The sequence below is a fragment of the Salvelinus sp. IW2-2015 genome, linkage group LG25 (genome assembly GCF_002910315.2).
Source record: "Salvelinus sp. IW2-2015 linkage group LG25, ASM291031v2, whole genome shotgun sequence".
NCBI lineage: Eukaryota > Metazoa > Chordata > Actinopteri > Salmoniformes > Salmonidae > Salvelinus > Salvelinus sp. IW2-2015.
In genome coordinates, this window is record NC_036865.1 from 1,207,064 (window position 1) to 1,224,527 (window position 17,464).

The 17,464-nt window shown below is 41.8% G+C and overlaps 1 protein-coding gene across 1 annotated transcript in view; it reads left to right on the forward strand.

The window, feature by feature from the left end:
- wdr11 (WD repeat domain 11) overlaps positions 1–17,464 on the forward strand; it is a 142,131-nt gene that overhangs the window by 91,619 nt on the left and 33,048 nt on the right. The window contains exons 17-22 of the mRNA XM_023970051.2: positions 6,579–6,685; positions 6,770–6,884; positions 7,997–8,168; positions 8,580–8,688; positions 10,730–10,792; positions 11,371–11,436. Coding sequence (XP_023825819.1) covers positions 6,579–6,685; positions 6,770–6,884; positions 7,997–8,168; positions 8,580–8,688; positions 10,730–10,792; positions 11,371–11,436 — 632 coding nt within the window. The remainder of the gene's footprint in view (positions 1–6,578; positions 6,686–6,769; positions 6,885–7,996; positions 8,169–8,579; positions 8,689–10,729; positions 10,793–11,370; positions 11,437–17,464) is intronic.

Here is a 17,464-nt window from a genome sequence, read left to right on the forward strand (position 1 = left end):
TCACCTTTGGCAGCATTTTACAGCTGTGAGTCTTTCTGGGTAAGTCTATAAGAGCTTTGCACACCTGGATTGTACAATATTTCTTCAAGCTCTGTCAAGTTGGTTGTTGATCATTGCTAGACAAGTCTTGCCATAGATTTTCAAGCTGATTTAAGTCAAAACTGTAACTAGGTSACTCAGGAACATTTAATGTCATCTTGGTAAGCAACTCCAGTGTATATTTGGCCTTGTGTTTTWGGCTATTGTCCTGCTGAAAGGTGCATTTGTCTCCCAGTGTCTGTTGGAAAGCAGAATGAACCAGGTTTTCCTCTAGGATTTTGCCTGTGCTTAGCTCTATTCTGTTTCTTTTTATGTAAAAAAAACCTCCCTAGTCCTTGCCCATGACAAGCATACCCGTAACATGATGCAGCCACCACCATGCTTGAAAATATGAAGAGTGGTACTCAGTGATGTGTTGGATTAGCACCAAACATAACGCTGTATTCAGGACATAAAGTATTTTTGTTTTTGCAGTTTTACTTTAGTGCCTTATTGCAAACAGGATGCATGTTTTKGAATGTTTTTATTCTGAACAGGCTTCCTTCTTTTCACTCTGTCATTTAGGTTAGTCTTGTGGAATAATTACAATGTTGTTGATCTGTCTTCAGTTTTCTCATCTTACAGCCATTCAACTCTAACTGTTTTAAAGTCACAATTGGCCTGTAATTAACCCCCTATAGTCGATTGATTCACCGGCCTGTCAATCTAAGTAACATAATGAATAAATCCAGATCATAATCTGTCAGTTTAAGCAAGTCCACATCTGCGGTGAAAGGCAGCAGAGCTGGAGCAGTGTTTGTCGGACCATGAGACATGCCAAAAATTGTTCTTCTCACGAAAACGTCTCTAGCATCCGAAACAGTTGGACCACTCTGTGACCACTCTATGGGAAGTGGAGACTAATGAACACAATGCTGTTCTCGGTTTTGCTCACAAGTGTCATGGGACTCATCTGAAGGTAACCAGCACCAGTTAAYAAATTATGGAAGTACCCCAAAAAAAGGGGTTAAATATGTGGGGAAGAAATACATTATATAATATTATATATTTTTTTACACATATTTAACCCAATTTTTTGGGTACTACCATTATTTTTAACTGATGTTTATACTTGCGTACTATTATTTGTACAGATGGACGTGGTACTTTCAGGCATTTGGAAATTTCTCCCAAGGATGAACCGGACTGGAAGTACCCCAAAAAAATCCCAGAACAACAGCAAAGGATCTTGTGAAGATGCTGGAGGAAACGGGTACAAAAGTATCTATATCCACAGTAAAACAAGTCCTATATCGACATAACCTAAAAGGCTGCTCAGCAAGGAAGAAGCCACTGCTCCAAAACCGCCATAAAAAAGCCAGACTACGGTTTGCAACTGCATATGGGACAAAGTTCGTAGAGAAGTGTCCTCTGGTCTGATGAAACAAAAATAGAACTGTTTGGTCATAATGGCTATCGTTATGTTTGGAGGAAAAAGGAGGAGACTTGCAAGCCGAAGAACACCATCCCAACCTTGAAGCACGGGAGTGGCAGCATTTTGTTGTGGAGGTGCTTTGCTGCTGGAGGGACTGGTGCATTTCACAAAATAGATGGCATCATGAGAGAGGAAAATTATGTGGATATTTTGAAGCAACATCTCAAGACATCAGTCAGGAAGGTAAAGCTTGGTTGCAAATGGGTCTTCCAAATGGACAATGACCCCAAGCATACTTCCAAAATGGCTTAAGGACAACAAAGTCGAGGTATTGTAGTTGCCATCACAAAGCCCTGACCTCAATCCTATAGAACATTTGTGGGCAGAACTGGGAAAAAAATGTGTGCTAGCAAGGAGGCCTACAAACCTGACTCAGTTACACCAGCTCTGTCAGGAGGAATGGGCCAAAATTCACCCAACTTATTGTGGGAAGCTTGTGGAAGGCTACCTGAAACGTTTGACCAAGAGTGTGCTAAGCTGTCATCAAGGCAAAGGGTGGCTATTTGAAGAATCTCAAATCTCAAATATATTTTGATATGTTAAACACTTTCTTTTGGTTACTACATGATTCCGTATGTGTTATTTCATAGTTGTGATGTCTTCACTATTATTCTACAATGTAGAAAATAGTACAAATAAAGAAAAGCCCTTGAATGAGTAGGTGTAGGTGTTCTTAAATTTTTGACGCATAGTGTAAATATTTAATAGATTTCAGCACAAGTTGTTCCCCTTCTTGACTCTGCAACCTTGGGAAAATAAATGTGAATGTTTATTACACTATGGTTATTTGTATACATGATTTGATGACATGTATTTCCACCCACACCGCATTCATTTAATTTGATAAAAATGCCTTCATGGCAATTTGAATCAAAGGCTTTTTGGAAATCTATCTCTTACTTCCTGTTTCTCTCTACACCACAGTCTCTGTAAAAGTCTGTTCTCTATGACGGCACACTTTCATCCCCATTCAAAAGTTGAGAGGCAACGACAAAGTCCATTTCTAGTCATGTTCTCCTCCATTTCTCAATTGCCTGCTCGCGGAGACACTTGTTTTCTATGTGGGTATTTTGTTTCTCATTATGTGGTGTAAGATAAGCAATCCTTTCCCGAACGTACTGTAGGCGAGCATCCCTGTTATGTTCCTCCTCCACAAAGCGAGGCGCCCCAATCGTTCTGTCTCTGCACCAATTTGAGCATCCTGTTTCCTCTCTGGTCTTTTTATGTGGTGCATTGGGCTGCTGGCTATTTTGCACCACACCACATCGAACCAGCCTCACAACACAATAATTGGGATCCTGTGCAGGCGGGCCATCAAATGACAGTCTGTCATATCTTTACCCTACTTTGTAATGATGGGAGACTTTGCTTTTAGACAGCTTTCATTCTCTCATATCTGTACAGCATAAGCCACCCAGCGCAGTTTTTGTGCGATTCCCAGTGTCCTAATTTGTCGCCTGTCAGTCTGTCTCTCGTAGCATGTCATCGTTGTGTCTTTGTTTGTTGTGCGTGTGTCTGTGCACTTCTGTTTATTGCTCTTTAAGCGCGTCTTTGTTTAGACTATGTCGTAGTTTTGTCTTGTGTTGGTTCTCCCTCTGGTGGGCTGGTTTCAAACTACTCGGGCCCAGGGGGAGCCTGAGAGCCTGTCTGCTTTAAACCAAGTTGATTTGAAGGCAATGATGTGGTTCTATGCAAAAACAGTCAGGCTAGGTGTTGCATGCAGGACTCAGGGTGTTGGTTATAACTCGTTCACCATCATCAACACTTTGCCTCGTCTTGTTATTGTTTTCAACATCACATTTAGGTTTTAGTAAAAAAAAAATGCAGATTCTCTTATCCATAGCAACTTTCAGTTCATTCTCTTTAAAAAAAAACAGCAAGTTGAGTTTGCAATCAACTATGTAACTTTAAAGAAGTAGATATTTCATTTGTTCATGCTCTGCCAAGCAGAGGCTGGGATCCGTTCATATCGTGTAAAATGGTGCAGAGGCTGGGATCCGTCCATATAGGCTAGTGACAAAATGTTTCTGCTTGTTCACCTCCGGCATGCTTTCGTCTGTGGATGGCAGATTGCTGAGATGCTGTATCCAGGGATTTACATTTTATCTGTCAGACTGCTCTGACCCATTCTCTATTTAGAGATTTGAAATGTATTTAGCGATTTTAAGAATTTGCATAGCCCCATTCTTATACCCTTATCACTGATAAAGGAACTTCATAATTTAGTAAAGGAGCTTTGATGAAAACTATTTTTTTTGTACCACATGTAATAAACAGGCTATTAGTCAACTCACTCTCTCACTCACTCACTCACTGTCTGAAGTTCTGTTGTGGGAACACTTAGTTAAAGCACTTGAGCATTCGTCTGCACTATATCGACACTTGATATGAGACAAAGCCAAAATGTCAGTGGAAACATTGTTAGTCCTTCAGTGGAAACTCTGTATTTGTTAGCACCTAAAGTGGAAGTGACAGCATTTAAACTACTTTGCAGAGATGAAACAATCACAATATTAGTCAAAAATATAAAAGTCCCAGTTTTATGCTTCAAAACCAACTTTATAAGACGTTTTAAAAATGGGTTATATTTAACTTAAATTCCATGACGTACAGTAAGGCATTTCACGGAATACATGGATACAGTTAAATGCATGATTAATATAATTCATCAATCCATTTCTTGGTAGTCCCAAAAATGCTGCTGTCAGGTTGTAAATCACTGATTGCCTGTTACATTGTTTGCTGCCTCCACCCATTCATGATGTACTGTTTCAGTTTAAATGACTCAATATTTTTAACAAAAATGGACGACTGTAACTAAGGCTGGCAATGTCAATCAAACTAGCAAGGGCAATGGTCACAAGTCTGTCATAATGTGGCTAATAGGCTAGCGCACATGTCAAAAGCTGCAGTTGCACACTGTTGATTCGGTTGTCAAAAAGTAGGTTGGGACAAGAATGCATTATCAGGCAAGCTGCAGAAGGACGAGCAGGCTATTATTCTCCATCGTTTAACGGTGCAATTTTCACGGCCAACTAGCTGAAAAGGTTTGAGAGGGTTTGTCTAGTGTTCCCTTGTTAGATTTTAGCTCATCTCGCTCTGGCTAGCATTAGTTGTTGATCTTGTTGATATGCATAGGCAACTGAGGGAGAGAGCTTACCTTTAAATGGTTGTTTGATGAATAGGACTGTGAAGTTCCCGAATGTAAGATTACTCCCATTACTCCCATTTACATATTTGCAGAAATCCATTCAGGTGTTTTGGCAAAGCGTTCTAATGATCTAAAGTGGCCCTGTTGCTACTGCCTGTGTACACACAGTCCATTTCAAAGTGAATGATGGCAGGCCTGTATGGCAAATGGATTGTTTGTATATAGGCCTACTGTAGCTCTGATTTGGCTATAGCGCACCGGTCTGAGTAGACTCCGGTCCTGGACAAATGAATTGTTATTAGTCACATGCGTCGAATACGACAGGTGTAGAACTTAGAGTGAAATGCTTACTTACGAGCCCCTAACCAACAGTGCAGTTTGAAATATACGGATAAAAATTTTTGAAGTAAAAGTAACAAGTAAGAGCAGCAGTAAAAAACCAATAGCGTGACTATATACAGGGGGGTACCGGTACGGAGTCGATGTGCGGGGGGCACCGGTTTGTTGAGGTAGTATGTACATGTAGGTAGAGTTATTAAAGTGGCTATGCATAGATGATAACAACAGAGTAGCAGCAGTGTAAAAGAGGAGGAGAGTGGGGGGGGATGAAAATAGTCTGGGTAGCCATTTGATTAGATGTTCAGGAGTCTTATGGCTTGGGGGTAGAAGTTGTTTAGAAGCCTCTTCGACCTAGACTTGGCGCTCTGGTACCGCTTGCCGTGCGGTACCAGTCTGTGGTGGTATGTAAACAGCTATGAAAAATACAGTTAAAAACTCTCTAGGTAGATAGTGTGGTCTACTGCTTATAATGAGATACTCTACCTCAGGCGAGCAATAGCTCGAGACTTCCTTAGAAATCGTGCTCAAGCTCTTATTTACAAAAATACATAGTCCGCCACCCCTTGCCTTACCAGACGCCGCTGTTCTGTCTTGCCAGTACAGCGTATAACCAGCCAGCTGAATGTTGATAGTGTCGTCGTTCAGCCACAACTCCGTGAAGCATAAGATATTACAGTTTTGAATGTCCCGTTGGTAGTTTAATCTTCCGCGTAGGTCATCGATTTTATTCTCCAAAGATTGCACGTTTGCTAGTAGAATGGAAAGAAGTGAGGGTTTGTTCAATTGCCTACGAATTCTCAGAAGGCAGCCCGTCCTCTGGACCCTTTTTCTCCGCCTCCCCTTCCTGCAAATCACGGGGATCTTGGCCTGTTCACGAGAAAGCAGTATATCATTCGCGTCGGGCTCGTCAAAGGAAAAAAAGCATTCTGCCAGTCCTTGGTGAGTAATCGCAGTCCTGATGTCCAGAAGTTATTTTCAGTCAGAAGAGATGGTAGAGGCAACATTATGTAAAAAATCAGTTTAAAAATAAGTTACAAACAACGCAAATAAACTAACAAAAAACACAATCGGTTGGGGACACACAAAACGTCAGCTTTCTTCTTCGGCGCCATTGTCACTGATGTAAGACAGATGTATTTATTACGTTTTATTTACTGCAGTTTCTGTCTATTAATTGTCCAAATGCATGGCCACTTCACCATGCTCTATTGGTATAGAAATGTCCCGAATGCCTTACTATACTTCATTCCCAAACATTCTATGAATTTATGAAAACGTGAAATCTATGAATTTATGAAAACGTGAAAATGACCATATCTAAGATGTCTCTCTTCACTAAATTAATAAAGAGGTGTCATATTCTTCCTGGGGGTGAATATGAAAAGATTTTAATAATATTTAATGTTGCTAAAACGCTGTCAGATCCTCTTTAAGTTGATTACCAGAGGATTATTATGGAGTGATTGTAGGGATTTCTGAGTGAGAGTGATTTGGTTAAAGTTGCTTGGGTTGTTTGCGCTGTCTGCTCTGCTCACCTCATAGAACCATCACCCTCTCTTCCCATGTATGTTGCAGGGCAGTATGGGTAGCATTGCGTGCATCGCCTGGAAGGGAGACACTCTGGTTCTCGGTGATGTGGACGGGAACCTCAACTTCTGGGACCTCAAGGCCCGTCTCTCCAGGTAACAAGTCACGTGTGTGTGTGCATGTGTGTTCATTCATCCGTGCATGCGTGAGTGTGTGTAGTACCTCAATGTTTGTTCCAGGGGGATCCCTACTCACCGTGGTTGGGTGAAGAAGATCCGTTTCGCACCTGGGAAAGGGAACCAGAAGCTACTGGTCATGTACACAGATGGTGCAGAAGTCTGGGACACCAAAGAGGTGAGAGTTATTTTTCTCTATTTGTCCTTCCTGTCGTAATAGCAACTAGAGACATTCCGTGTAAATTTTATCAAGGTTCAAAACTTCAAGAATAACCTATGGGCCAAATCCACACAGATTGTCCCACTAGCTAAAAGCTAGACTTTGTGTGCATTCAAAATAGGGTGCCACACTAAATGATAGAATGAAGATCTGCAATTTGATTGACCCTCCTTCATCAAAGGTCCTCCCCAGAATGATTTGCCTTAGGCATCGTATGCATTTCTGTAATTTACTGTAGCAGGCGCTCTTAGTCAGTGCATTTCACTAAGGTGAGAAACCACATTTTGCAAGTAAAACACTTTCCTCAATAAAGCAGCTATCAGCAAAATCCGTGCTAGCAAAAAAGAAAAGTGTTAGTACAAGAAAGCCATGTACAACTGTAAGGTGTTTTTTTTATATACACTACCATTCAGAAGTTTAGGGTCACTTTGAAATGTCCTTGTTTTGGAAAGAAAAGCAAATGTTTTTGTCCATTAAAATAACATCAAATTGATCAGAAATGCGGTGTCGGCATTGTTAAAGAATAAAAGATTCATGATGGGCAAAAGTACACAAACACTGGACAGAGGAACTCTGTTTACCTGAATTGTGAGTCCCCAGTGCTGCACGTAAAGAGAGATGGATCTCCTATGGGGGATTGCATGTGCACCAACAGAGAGCGAAGCTGGAGAAGCTTTCGCGCCCAGTGGCAGGCAACAGATGGCGGGAGCGAGAGAAAGGATGAAGAAGAGGGAAAAATATAGGAGAGATCTCAAACGCACCAGTGCTCTCTTGACTGCTGTCTCAGACTCCTACTCGCACGCACGCGCATACACTCAAACACAGACATCTGTCTGGACAATTTTAAGTTTCATTTTGACAGTTTGACAGGTTGGTTTGAGAACTATGTAAACTTTTTATTTCCTATCACTTGTCAATCTAATCCTAAATATTATCCAATTAACATCCTATTTCAAATCAATTGGAGCACAGAATTTCTAAACCAATCATATAACAATGCACCTTCCCCTGACCAATCAGAGCTTCTATTGTGTATCCATGCTCCTCCCCCTGACCTCTGATCCCTGTAGGTGAACATGGTAAGCAGCCTGCGGATTGGTCGGAACGTGAACTATCGTATCCTGGATATCGACTGGTGCACTTCTGACAAGGTGGTGTTAGCCTCTGAGGACGGCTGCATCCGTGTGCTGGAGATGGCCATGAAGTCTGCCAGCTACAGGATGGATGAACAAGACCTGACCGGTGAGAGATGGGAGAGAGAGGGAAGTGAAGAGAAAGGGCATATAGGCTTAGTGGAAGTAGAGCTGCGCCTGGATTCTCCACTCTTCTCCCGAAGTCCAGTCATGAATTTCCGATCATTGGATTGGTGAAATAAACGGCTAAAGGGACTTTTCAGCATTGTTAAGTCCATAGTGTGCAGATCTATAGTAGAATCAGGATGCAGCCTGCCACAGTCTCTGAGTACAGTGGAGTAAGACATTAGTTACCATATTTCATTGTTTATTGTCAAATTGTAGTTCAAACTACTGATATAAATAGTTGAGTGATGAACACTGGCCATTTACAGTATTAGGGGTAGTTATCTGACACTAGCAATTGCCCCACTTCCTAATGCTCTTTTGACCTGTAACCTTTGACCTGTAACCCCCTCAGATCCTGTGTGGTGTCCATACCTGCTGCTCCCCCGTGCTGCCCTCACCCTGAAGGCCTTCCTCCTGCTGCAGCCCTGGTCTGGCACATTCACCATGGACATCACACAAGTGTACGTATGAGCTCTAAATGGGTCCCACATTAACCCTGAAAGTCGGTCTTCTCACAGAAACGTCTGTAGCGTCTGAACGGTCTGGCCTACGGACTATTATTACCCCTCTATGGGAAGGTCTCTCATAAACACGTACACTATCTTTCAAAAGTTTGGGGTCTCTTAGAATAGCAACATTTTTGGTCCATTAAAATAACATCAAATTGATCAGAAATACAGTTTAGACATTGTTAATGTTGTAAATGACTTTTGTAGCTGGAAACGGCAGATTTTTTTATTGAATATCTACATAGGCGTATGGAGGCCCATTTATAAGTAACCATCACTCCTGTGTTCCAATGGCAACTTGTGTTAACTAATCCAAGTTTATAATTTTAAATGGCTAATTGATCATTAGCAAACTCTTTTGCAATTATTTTAGCACAGCTGAAAACTGTTCTGATTAAAGAAGCAATAAAACTAGCCGCCTTTAGACTAGTTGAGTATCTGGAGCATCAGCATTTGTGSGTTCGATTACAGGCTCAAAATGGCCAGAAACAAAGAACTTTATTCTGAAACTCATCAGTCTATTCTTGGTCTGAGAAATTAAGGCTATTCCATGCAAGAAATTGCCAAGAAACTGAAGATCTCGTACAACGCTGTGTACTACTCCCTTCACAGAACAGCGCAAACTGGCTCGAACCAGAATAGAAAGAGGAGTGGGAGGCCCCTGTGCACAACTGAGCAAGAGGACAAGTACATTAGAGTGTTTAGTATGAGAAACAGACGCCTCAAGTCCTCAACTGGCAGCTTCGTTAAATAGTACCCGCAAAACAACACTCAACATCAACAGTGAAGAGGCAACTCCAGGATGCTGGCCTTTTAGGCAGAGTTGCAAAGATAAAGCCATATCTCAGACTGGCCAATAAAATAAAAGATTGAGATGGGCAAAAGAACACAGACACTGGACATAGGAACTCTGCCTAGAAGGCCAGCATCCCGGAGTCGTCTCTTCACTGTTGACGTTGAGACTGGTGTTTTGTGGGTACTATGTAATGAAGCTGCCAGTTGAGGACATGCGAGGCGAGCCAGCAGGCTGCAAGATATCTTCCTTCAATCACCACTCCCCTTACCTCTCTCTGCCATCTGCCACCCCCCCCCCCTCCTCAGCGCCGACCGGGAGGGAGGGGTGGTCCAGCATCTCTCCTGGAGAAGGCATCGGCATTTCCATGGGCTGCACCTGATCTGTGGATCACAGAGAAAGCAAAGGGCTGTAAGGATAGGAACCAGCGGGTGACCGGGCGTTACTGTCCTTAATCCGTGATATCCAAACCAGTGCTGCATGGTCCGTTACGAGGGTGAAGTGCCATCCCAATAAGTCATATTTCATCGTCTCCAACGCCCACTTGATCACTAGACGTTCTTTCTCCACAGTGTAATTTGTTCCCTCGTCAACAGCTTCCTGCTAATGTACACGACTGGGTTTTTACCCTAAAATGGGCTTGATTAGTCAGAAGTACTCCTCAGTTTCATCAGCTGTCCGGGTGGCTGGTCTCAGACGATCCCACAGGTGAAGAAGACAGATGTGGTGGTCCTGGGCTGGTGTGGTTACATGTGGTCTGCGGTTGTGAGGCCATTTGGACATGCTGCCAAATTCTCTAAAACGACATTGGAATCGGCTTATGGAAGAGAAATGAGCAATTCAATCATCTGCCAACAGATCTTGTAGACCATCGGTTACTTGCATAGTAGCAATGATTATTTCACTTCACATTCAGTCTGGGTGTACAGGTTTGAGGTGCTATATCAATCTGACCCCAGGACAGTTTTAATATGATACACATTATTTGAACTGTACATTGTATAGAGATCCTATTAAATTACTTATTCTGGTATTCTAATACCTAATTCAATGGTACAGCCATCCTAATTGTGTCTGGTCTGGGACCATGCTGATCTAAGTATTATCTTTTAGATCATAAGATGTGGATCTGATCCTTGATCAGCACTTCTTTTCTGAGACATGTTGTAAATATGGGCCTTGTTGTCTCTTTCTCTGTAGGGATTACACTGAAAAACATGAAATTAAGGGCCTGATCCAGGAACAGCTCAACTCCATGTCCAAGTGAGTGATTGCTCTTCAACAAACTCACACATGCGCTCGCTCACACACACAGACACACACATGTCAATGCTACTATTTAAAGCATTTGTCATAAATAACGACATCCTTATTTTTTTCACACATCATGAAGTGACAGCAACATTTGGTGATGGGGGGTCTTTTTATCGGCATGTCTGTCACAGTATTTAAAGCATTTGTCATAAATAACGACATCCTTATTTTTTTCACACATCATGAAGTGACAGCAACATTTGGTGATGGGGTCTTTTTATCGGCATGTCTGTCACACACGCATGCGCTCACATTGTCTGTGTGAGAAGCAAATGTAGATATCCAGATTGCGCAGCAGTGGAAGACAGGTTTCCTGTTTTTCTTTTTGTCTAGATGTCCTACAGAGTTGTGTGTGTGCGCTAGTGTGTGATTGTATCTTGGTGTGTGTGTGTGCATGCGCACGTGTGTGCGTCAGTGCCAGACTGTGCCTGCTGTTAGTTAAGAGCCTGAGAAGCCTAGTCTGTGTCTGTCTGTCTGCGTGTTTCTGTGTTGTGTTGTGATTCCGTAATCCTTGATTTGCTCCCCAGTGACATGAAGAGCGTCTTGCTGGATCCCGAGCTCAACCTGCTGCAACGCTGCCTCCTGGTGTCTCGGTGAGTGAGGGAGGGGAGCGGGCATCACTGCACAAAACTTGTGCTGTTCTCCCATCCTCCTGTCCCTGTCTACATATCCACACTATCATACCACTTAGTATGAAGTAATTTATTGGGCACACAGCTTGTATTCTAAGTGGTGGGCTAGTATGGACATTGTAAGTAGCCTTGCTGTCCCCTCAAAACACACCCCACACCCCTCCTTGTGCTCTGGGGTGAAGTTTTGTCTAGGTACAGATCTAGGAACAGCATGCCTTCCCCTAATCCTAACCTTAACCATTAGTTGGGGAAATTCAAAACTCACCCAAGTTCAGCATTTAGGGGCAACTTTACCCTACATCCGTCAGCGTTGGTTGGCACTTTTTTAGTTGTACCTCTGCAGGTTATTATAATTGGGCATTGAACTGTGAGTCTTATGCCTCCAGAGATATGAAAAGGAAAATTATATTAGTAGTCAAAAACAAGAGTAAAATCCACACACTAGAAAAGACAGGTGATCAACCTTGACTTTAGTGCTTATTTGACACACACAGAGGTCTATAGAGCCTGTCTGCATTCCTGATTTCTGTAACCGTTAGTTTACCTGTGTATTTTTCTATTTATTAAGGATCCCCATTAGCTGCTGCCAATGCCACTTTTCCTGGGGTCCAGAGACATTAATGCAGTTATATACAGTTTAAAATATTACATAACATTACATTTCTTAACACTTTTCACAACACATTAAGTGTGTTCCCTCAAGCCACTACTCTACTATCACATATCTACAGTACAAAATCCATGTGTATGTGTGAAGAGTGCATATCATGAGTATGTGTGTCTGTGCCTGTGTTGTGTGTCTTCAGTCTCCGCCATTCCATAAGTTGTATTTTTCAGTTTTTAAAATCTGATTCTACTGCTTGCATCAGTTAGTGATATAGAATAGAGTTCCATGTAGCCATGGTTCTATCTGGTACTGTGCACCTCCCATAGTCTGTTCTTGACTTGGGGATTGTTAAGGGACCTTCAATGTCTTGTGGGGTATGCATTGGTGTCTGAGCTGTGTGCTGGTAGTTTAAACAGACACCTCTGTGTGTTCAGCATGTCAACACTTCTTACAAAAACAAGTAGTGATGAAGTCAATTTCTCCTTCACTTTGAGCCATGAAAGATATACAGTGCATTCAAAAAGTATTCAGACCCCTTGACTAAAATTGATTAAATACATCTATCTACACATAACACCCCATAATACAAGGCGAAAACAGGTTTTTAGACATTTTATCAAGAAAAATAACAGAAATACCATATTTACATGAATATTCAGACCCTTTGCTATGAGACTCGAAATTGAGCTCAGGTGCATCCCATTGATCATCTTTGAGATGTTTATACAACTTGATTGGAGTCCACCTGTGGTAAATTCAATTGATTGGACATGATTTGGAAAGGCACACACCGGTCTATTGTTGGATTCGACATTTTGAACATTGAGATATTAAATAAATGAAAGAGAAGAAGCATAGAATATAAGGAGTGAAAGAGACTGGGTTTTATGTCAGAAGTTAATGGTTAATGGTTCTCTATAGAAAGACAGATGGCTTTTGGCAAGTGTTGGGTGGACTGGATGGACTGGAGGAGAGCAACGTGTTGATCTAGGGTAGACCGATGGACATCTGTGGATTAGGTGAAGGAGGGGTTGAGGTCAGATCCCCTGAGGAAGTAATAAGGGTTTAGTATCCTGTTACTCTTTCCCTGTAGAACCATACGATGTAAGGATTGGAGAGGAGGAGGAGTGTCTTAAGTGGGATATATACAGTTGAAGTTGGAAGTTTAACATACACTTAGGTTAGTCATTAAAACTCGTTTTTTACCAACCCACCAAATTTTTTTTTTTTTTTACTATAGTTTTTGGCAAGTCGGTGAGGACATCTACTTTGTGCATGACACAAGTATAATTTTCCAACAGTTGTTTACACACAGATAATTCACAATTCCAGTGGGTCAGAAGTTTACATGCACTAAGTTGACTGTGCCTTTAAACAGCTTGGAAAATTCCAAAAAAGGATGTCATGGCTTTAAGAAGCTTCTGATAGGCTAATTGACATAATTTGAGTCAATTGGAGGTGTACTGTGGATGTATTTCAAGGCATACCATCAACCTCAGTGCCTCTTTGCTTGACATCATGAGAAAATCAAAAGAAATCAGCCAGGCTCAGAAAGAAATTGTAGACCTCCACAAGTCTGGTTCATCCTTGGGAGCCAATTTCCAGAAGCCTGAAGGTACCGACGTTCATCTGTAAAACAATAGTACGCAAGTATAACACCATGGGACACACAGCCGTCATACTCTCAGGAAGGAGACGCATTCTGTCTCCTAGAGATGAACGAACTTTGGTGCGAAAAGTGCAATGAAGCATAGAATATAAGGAGTGAAAGAGACTGGGTTTTATGTCAGAAGTTAATGGTTAATGGTTCTCTATAGAAAGACAGATGGCTTTGGAATGTGTTGGGTGGACTGGATGGACTGGAGGAGAGCAACGTGTTGATCTAGGGTAGACCGATGGACATCTGTGGATTAGGTGAAGGAGGGGTTGAGGTCAGATCCCTGAAGGGAGTAATAAGGGTTTAGTATCTCTGTTACTCTTTCCCTGTAGAACATACGATGTAAGGATTGGAGAGGAGGAGGAGTGTCTTAGTGGGATATCATAATATCACAGACAACGTTACTCACGAAGCATTACATGCCATTCCAATAGAATCAAAAAAGTCCATTGCCAAATACAGATACCCTCAAAAACAGGCTATATGGTTGATAGAAATGACTCAAAACTCGTTTTTATAAATTAAATTCAAGGGTTATGCACTCGACCGATTCAATTTTTTGTTTTTACTCCTATATGTTTGGCACAGTCGGTTGAGCAGACATCTCGATCTTATGTGCTATGACAAGGAGATATATAGGATTTACACAACAGTTGTTTACAACACAGATAATTTCACAATTCCAGGCGGTCAGAAGTTTACATGCACTAAGTGTGACTGTGCCTTTAAACAGCTTGGAAAATTCCAAAAAAGGATGTCATGGGCTTTAGAAGCTTCTGATAGGCTAATTGACTATAATTTGAGTCAATTGGAGGTGTAACCTGTGGATGTATTTCAAGGCATACCATCAACTCTAGTGCAGCTGCTCTTGCTTGACAATCATGAGAAATCAAAAGAAATCAGCAAGGCCTCAGAAAAGAAATTGTAGACCTCCACAAGTCTGGTTCATCCTTGGGAGAATTTCGAAGCCATGAAGGTACCACGTTCATTCATCTGTACAAACAATAGTACGCAAGTATAAAACCATCATGGGACCACACAGCGCTGTCATACCTCTCAGGAAGGAGACGCATTCTGTCTCCTAGAGATGAACGAACTTTGGTGCGAAAAGTGCAATGAATCCCAGAACAACAGCAAAAGGACCTTGTGAAGATGCTGGAGGAAACAGGTACAAAAGTATCTATATCCACAGTAAAACGAGTCCTATATCGACATACCTGGAAAGGCACTCAGCAGGAAGAAGCCACTGCTCCAAAACCGCCATAAAAAAGCCAGACTACAGTTTGCAACTGCACATGGGGACAAAAATATTTACTTTTTGGAGAGACGTCCTCTGGTCTGATGAACAAAATAGAAACGAATGTTTGGCCATAATGACCATCGTTATGTTTGGAGGAAAAAGGGGAAGCTTGCAAGCTGAAGAAACACCATTTCAACCGTGAAGCACGAGGGTGTCAGCTTCATGTTGTTGGGGTGCTTTGCTGCAGGAGGGACTGGTGCACTTCACAAAATAGATGGAATCATGAGGCAGGAAAATTATGTGGATATATTGAAGCAACATCTGAAGACATCAGTCAGGAAGTTAAGCTTGGTTGCAAATGGGTCTTCCAAATGTACAATGACCCCAAGCAAACTTCAAAAGTTGTGGCAAAATGGCTTAAGAACAACAATGTCAAGGTATTGGAGTGGCCATCACAAAGCCCCTCAAAGCCCCTCAATCCTATAGAAAATGTGTGGCCAGAACTGAAAAAGCGTGTGCGAGCAAGAGGCTACAAACCTGACTCAGTTACACCAGCTCTTGTCAGGAGGAATGGGCAAAAATCACGTTTGACCCAAGTTAAACAATTTAAAGGCAATGCTACCAAATACTATTTGAGTGTATGTAAACTTCTGACCCACTGGGAATGTGATGAAAGAAATAAAAGCTGAAACAAATCATTCTCTCTAATATTATTCTGACATTTCACATTCTTAAAATAAAGTGGTGATCCTAACTGACCTAAGACAGGGAGTTTTTACTAGGATTAAATGTCAGGAATTGTGAAAAATGAGTTTAAATGTTTTGGCTGAGGTGTATGTAAACTTCCAACTTCTACTGTATATCTGTGATGGGAGAAATGTTGGGTTGTCTGAATTACAGCTGTACACAACCTTTGGGAAGAATTAAACTTGATAAAGCTTATCTACTGTCTGTGAATTATTTACTCTGAAAAATAAGAACTAACACTATAATACATGTCCCACAGTTGACAGTGCATGTCAGAGCCAAATCCAAATCATGAGGTCGAAGGGTTTGTCCATAGAGCTCCGATACAGGATTGTGTTGAGGCGCAGATCTGAGGAAGGGTACCAAAAAATGTCTGCAGCATTGAAGGGCCCCAAGAACACGTTGGCCTCCATTATTCTTAAATGGAAGACGTTTGGAACCACCAAGACTCTTCCTAGAGCTTGCACAAGCCAAACTGAGCAAGGGCCTTGGTCAGGAATGTGACCAATAACCCGATGGTCACTCTGACAGAGCTTCAGAGTTCCTCTGTGGAGATGGGAGAATCTTCCAGGAGGACAACCATCTCTGCAGCACTCCACCAATCAGGCCTAGAGTGGCCAGACGGAAGCCTCTCCTCACTAAAAGGCACTAAAGGACTCTCAGACCATGAGAAATAATAGTCTTTGGTCTGATGAAACCAAGATTGAACTCTTTGGCCTGAATGCCAAGTGTCACTTCTGGAGGAAACCTGGGACCATCCCTACGGTGAAGCATGGTGGTGGCAGCATCATGCTGTGGGGAGGTTTTTCAGCAGCAGGGACTGGGAGACTAGTCAGGATCAAGGGAAAGATGAGCAGAGAAAAGTACAGAGTGTTCCTTGATGATAACCTGCTCCAGAGCACAAGGACCTCAGACTGGGGCGAAGGTTACCTTCCAACAGTACGACTACCCTAGACAACAGCCAGGACAACGCAGGAGTGGCTTCTGGACAAGTCTCTGAATATCCTTGAGTGATTGAGGAGAAACTCCCCAAATACAGGTGTGCCAAGCTTGTAGCGGCATACCCATTAGATTTGAGTCTGTAATCGCTGCCAAAGGTGCTTCAATAAAGTACTGAGTAAATTGTCTACATTCTTATGTAAATGTCTTATTTTAGTTTTTTATTTATACATTTGCAAAATTGTCTAAACCTGTTTCTGCTTTGTCGTTACGGGGTGTTTGTAGTTTGAGGGGGAAACAATTTAATCAATTTCAGAATAAGGGTTTAACGTAACAAAATATGAAAAAAGTATAGGGTTTTTAATACTTTCTGAATGCACTGTACCTGCATGTTATTAATGTTAGCGCTCTGTGTACATTTAAGGGCTAGCCGTGCTAACCTGTTTTGAGCCAATTGTTATTTTCCGAGGTCCCTCTTTGTGGCACTTGACCACACCACTGAACAGTAGTCCCGGTGCGACAAAGCTAGAGCCTGTAGTACCTGCTGTGTTGATATAGTTTTTAAAAAGGCAGAGCAGCGCTTTATTATGGACAGACTTGGCCCATTTTAGCTAATGTTGTATCAACATGTTTTGACCATGACAGTTTACAATCCAGGGTTATTCCAAGCAGTTTAGTCACCTCTACTTGCTCAATTTCCACATTATTTATTACAAGATTTAGTTGAGATTAAGGGTTTAGAAAAAGTATTTGTCCTAAATACAAAGCTTTTAGTTATTTGAAGTATTTAGGAATAACT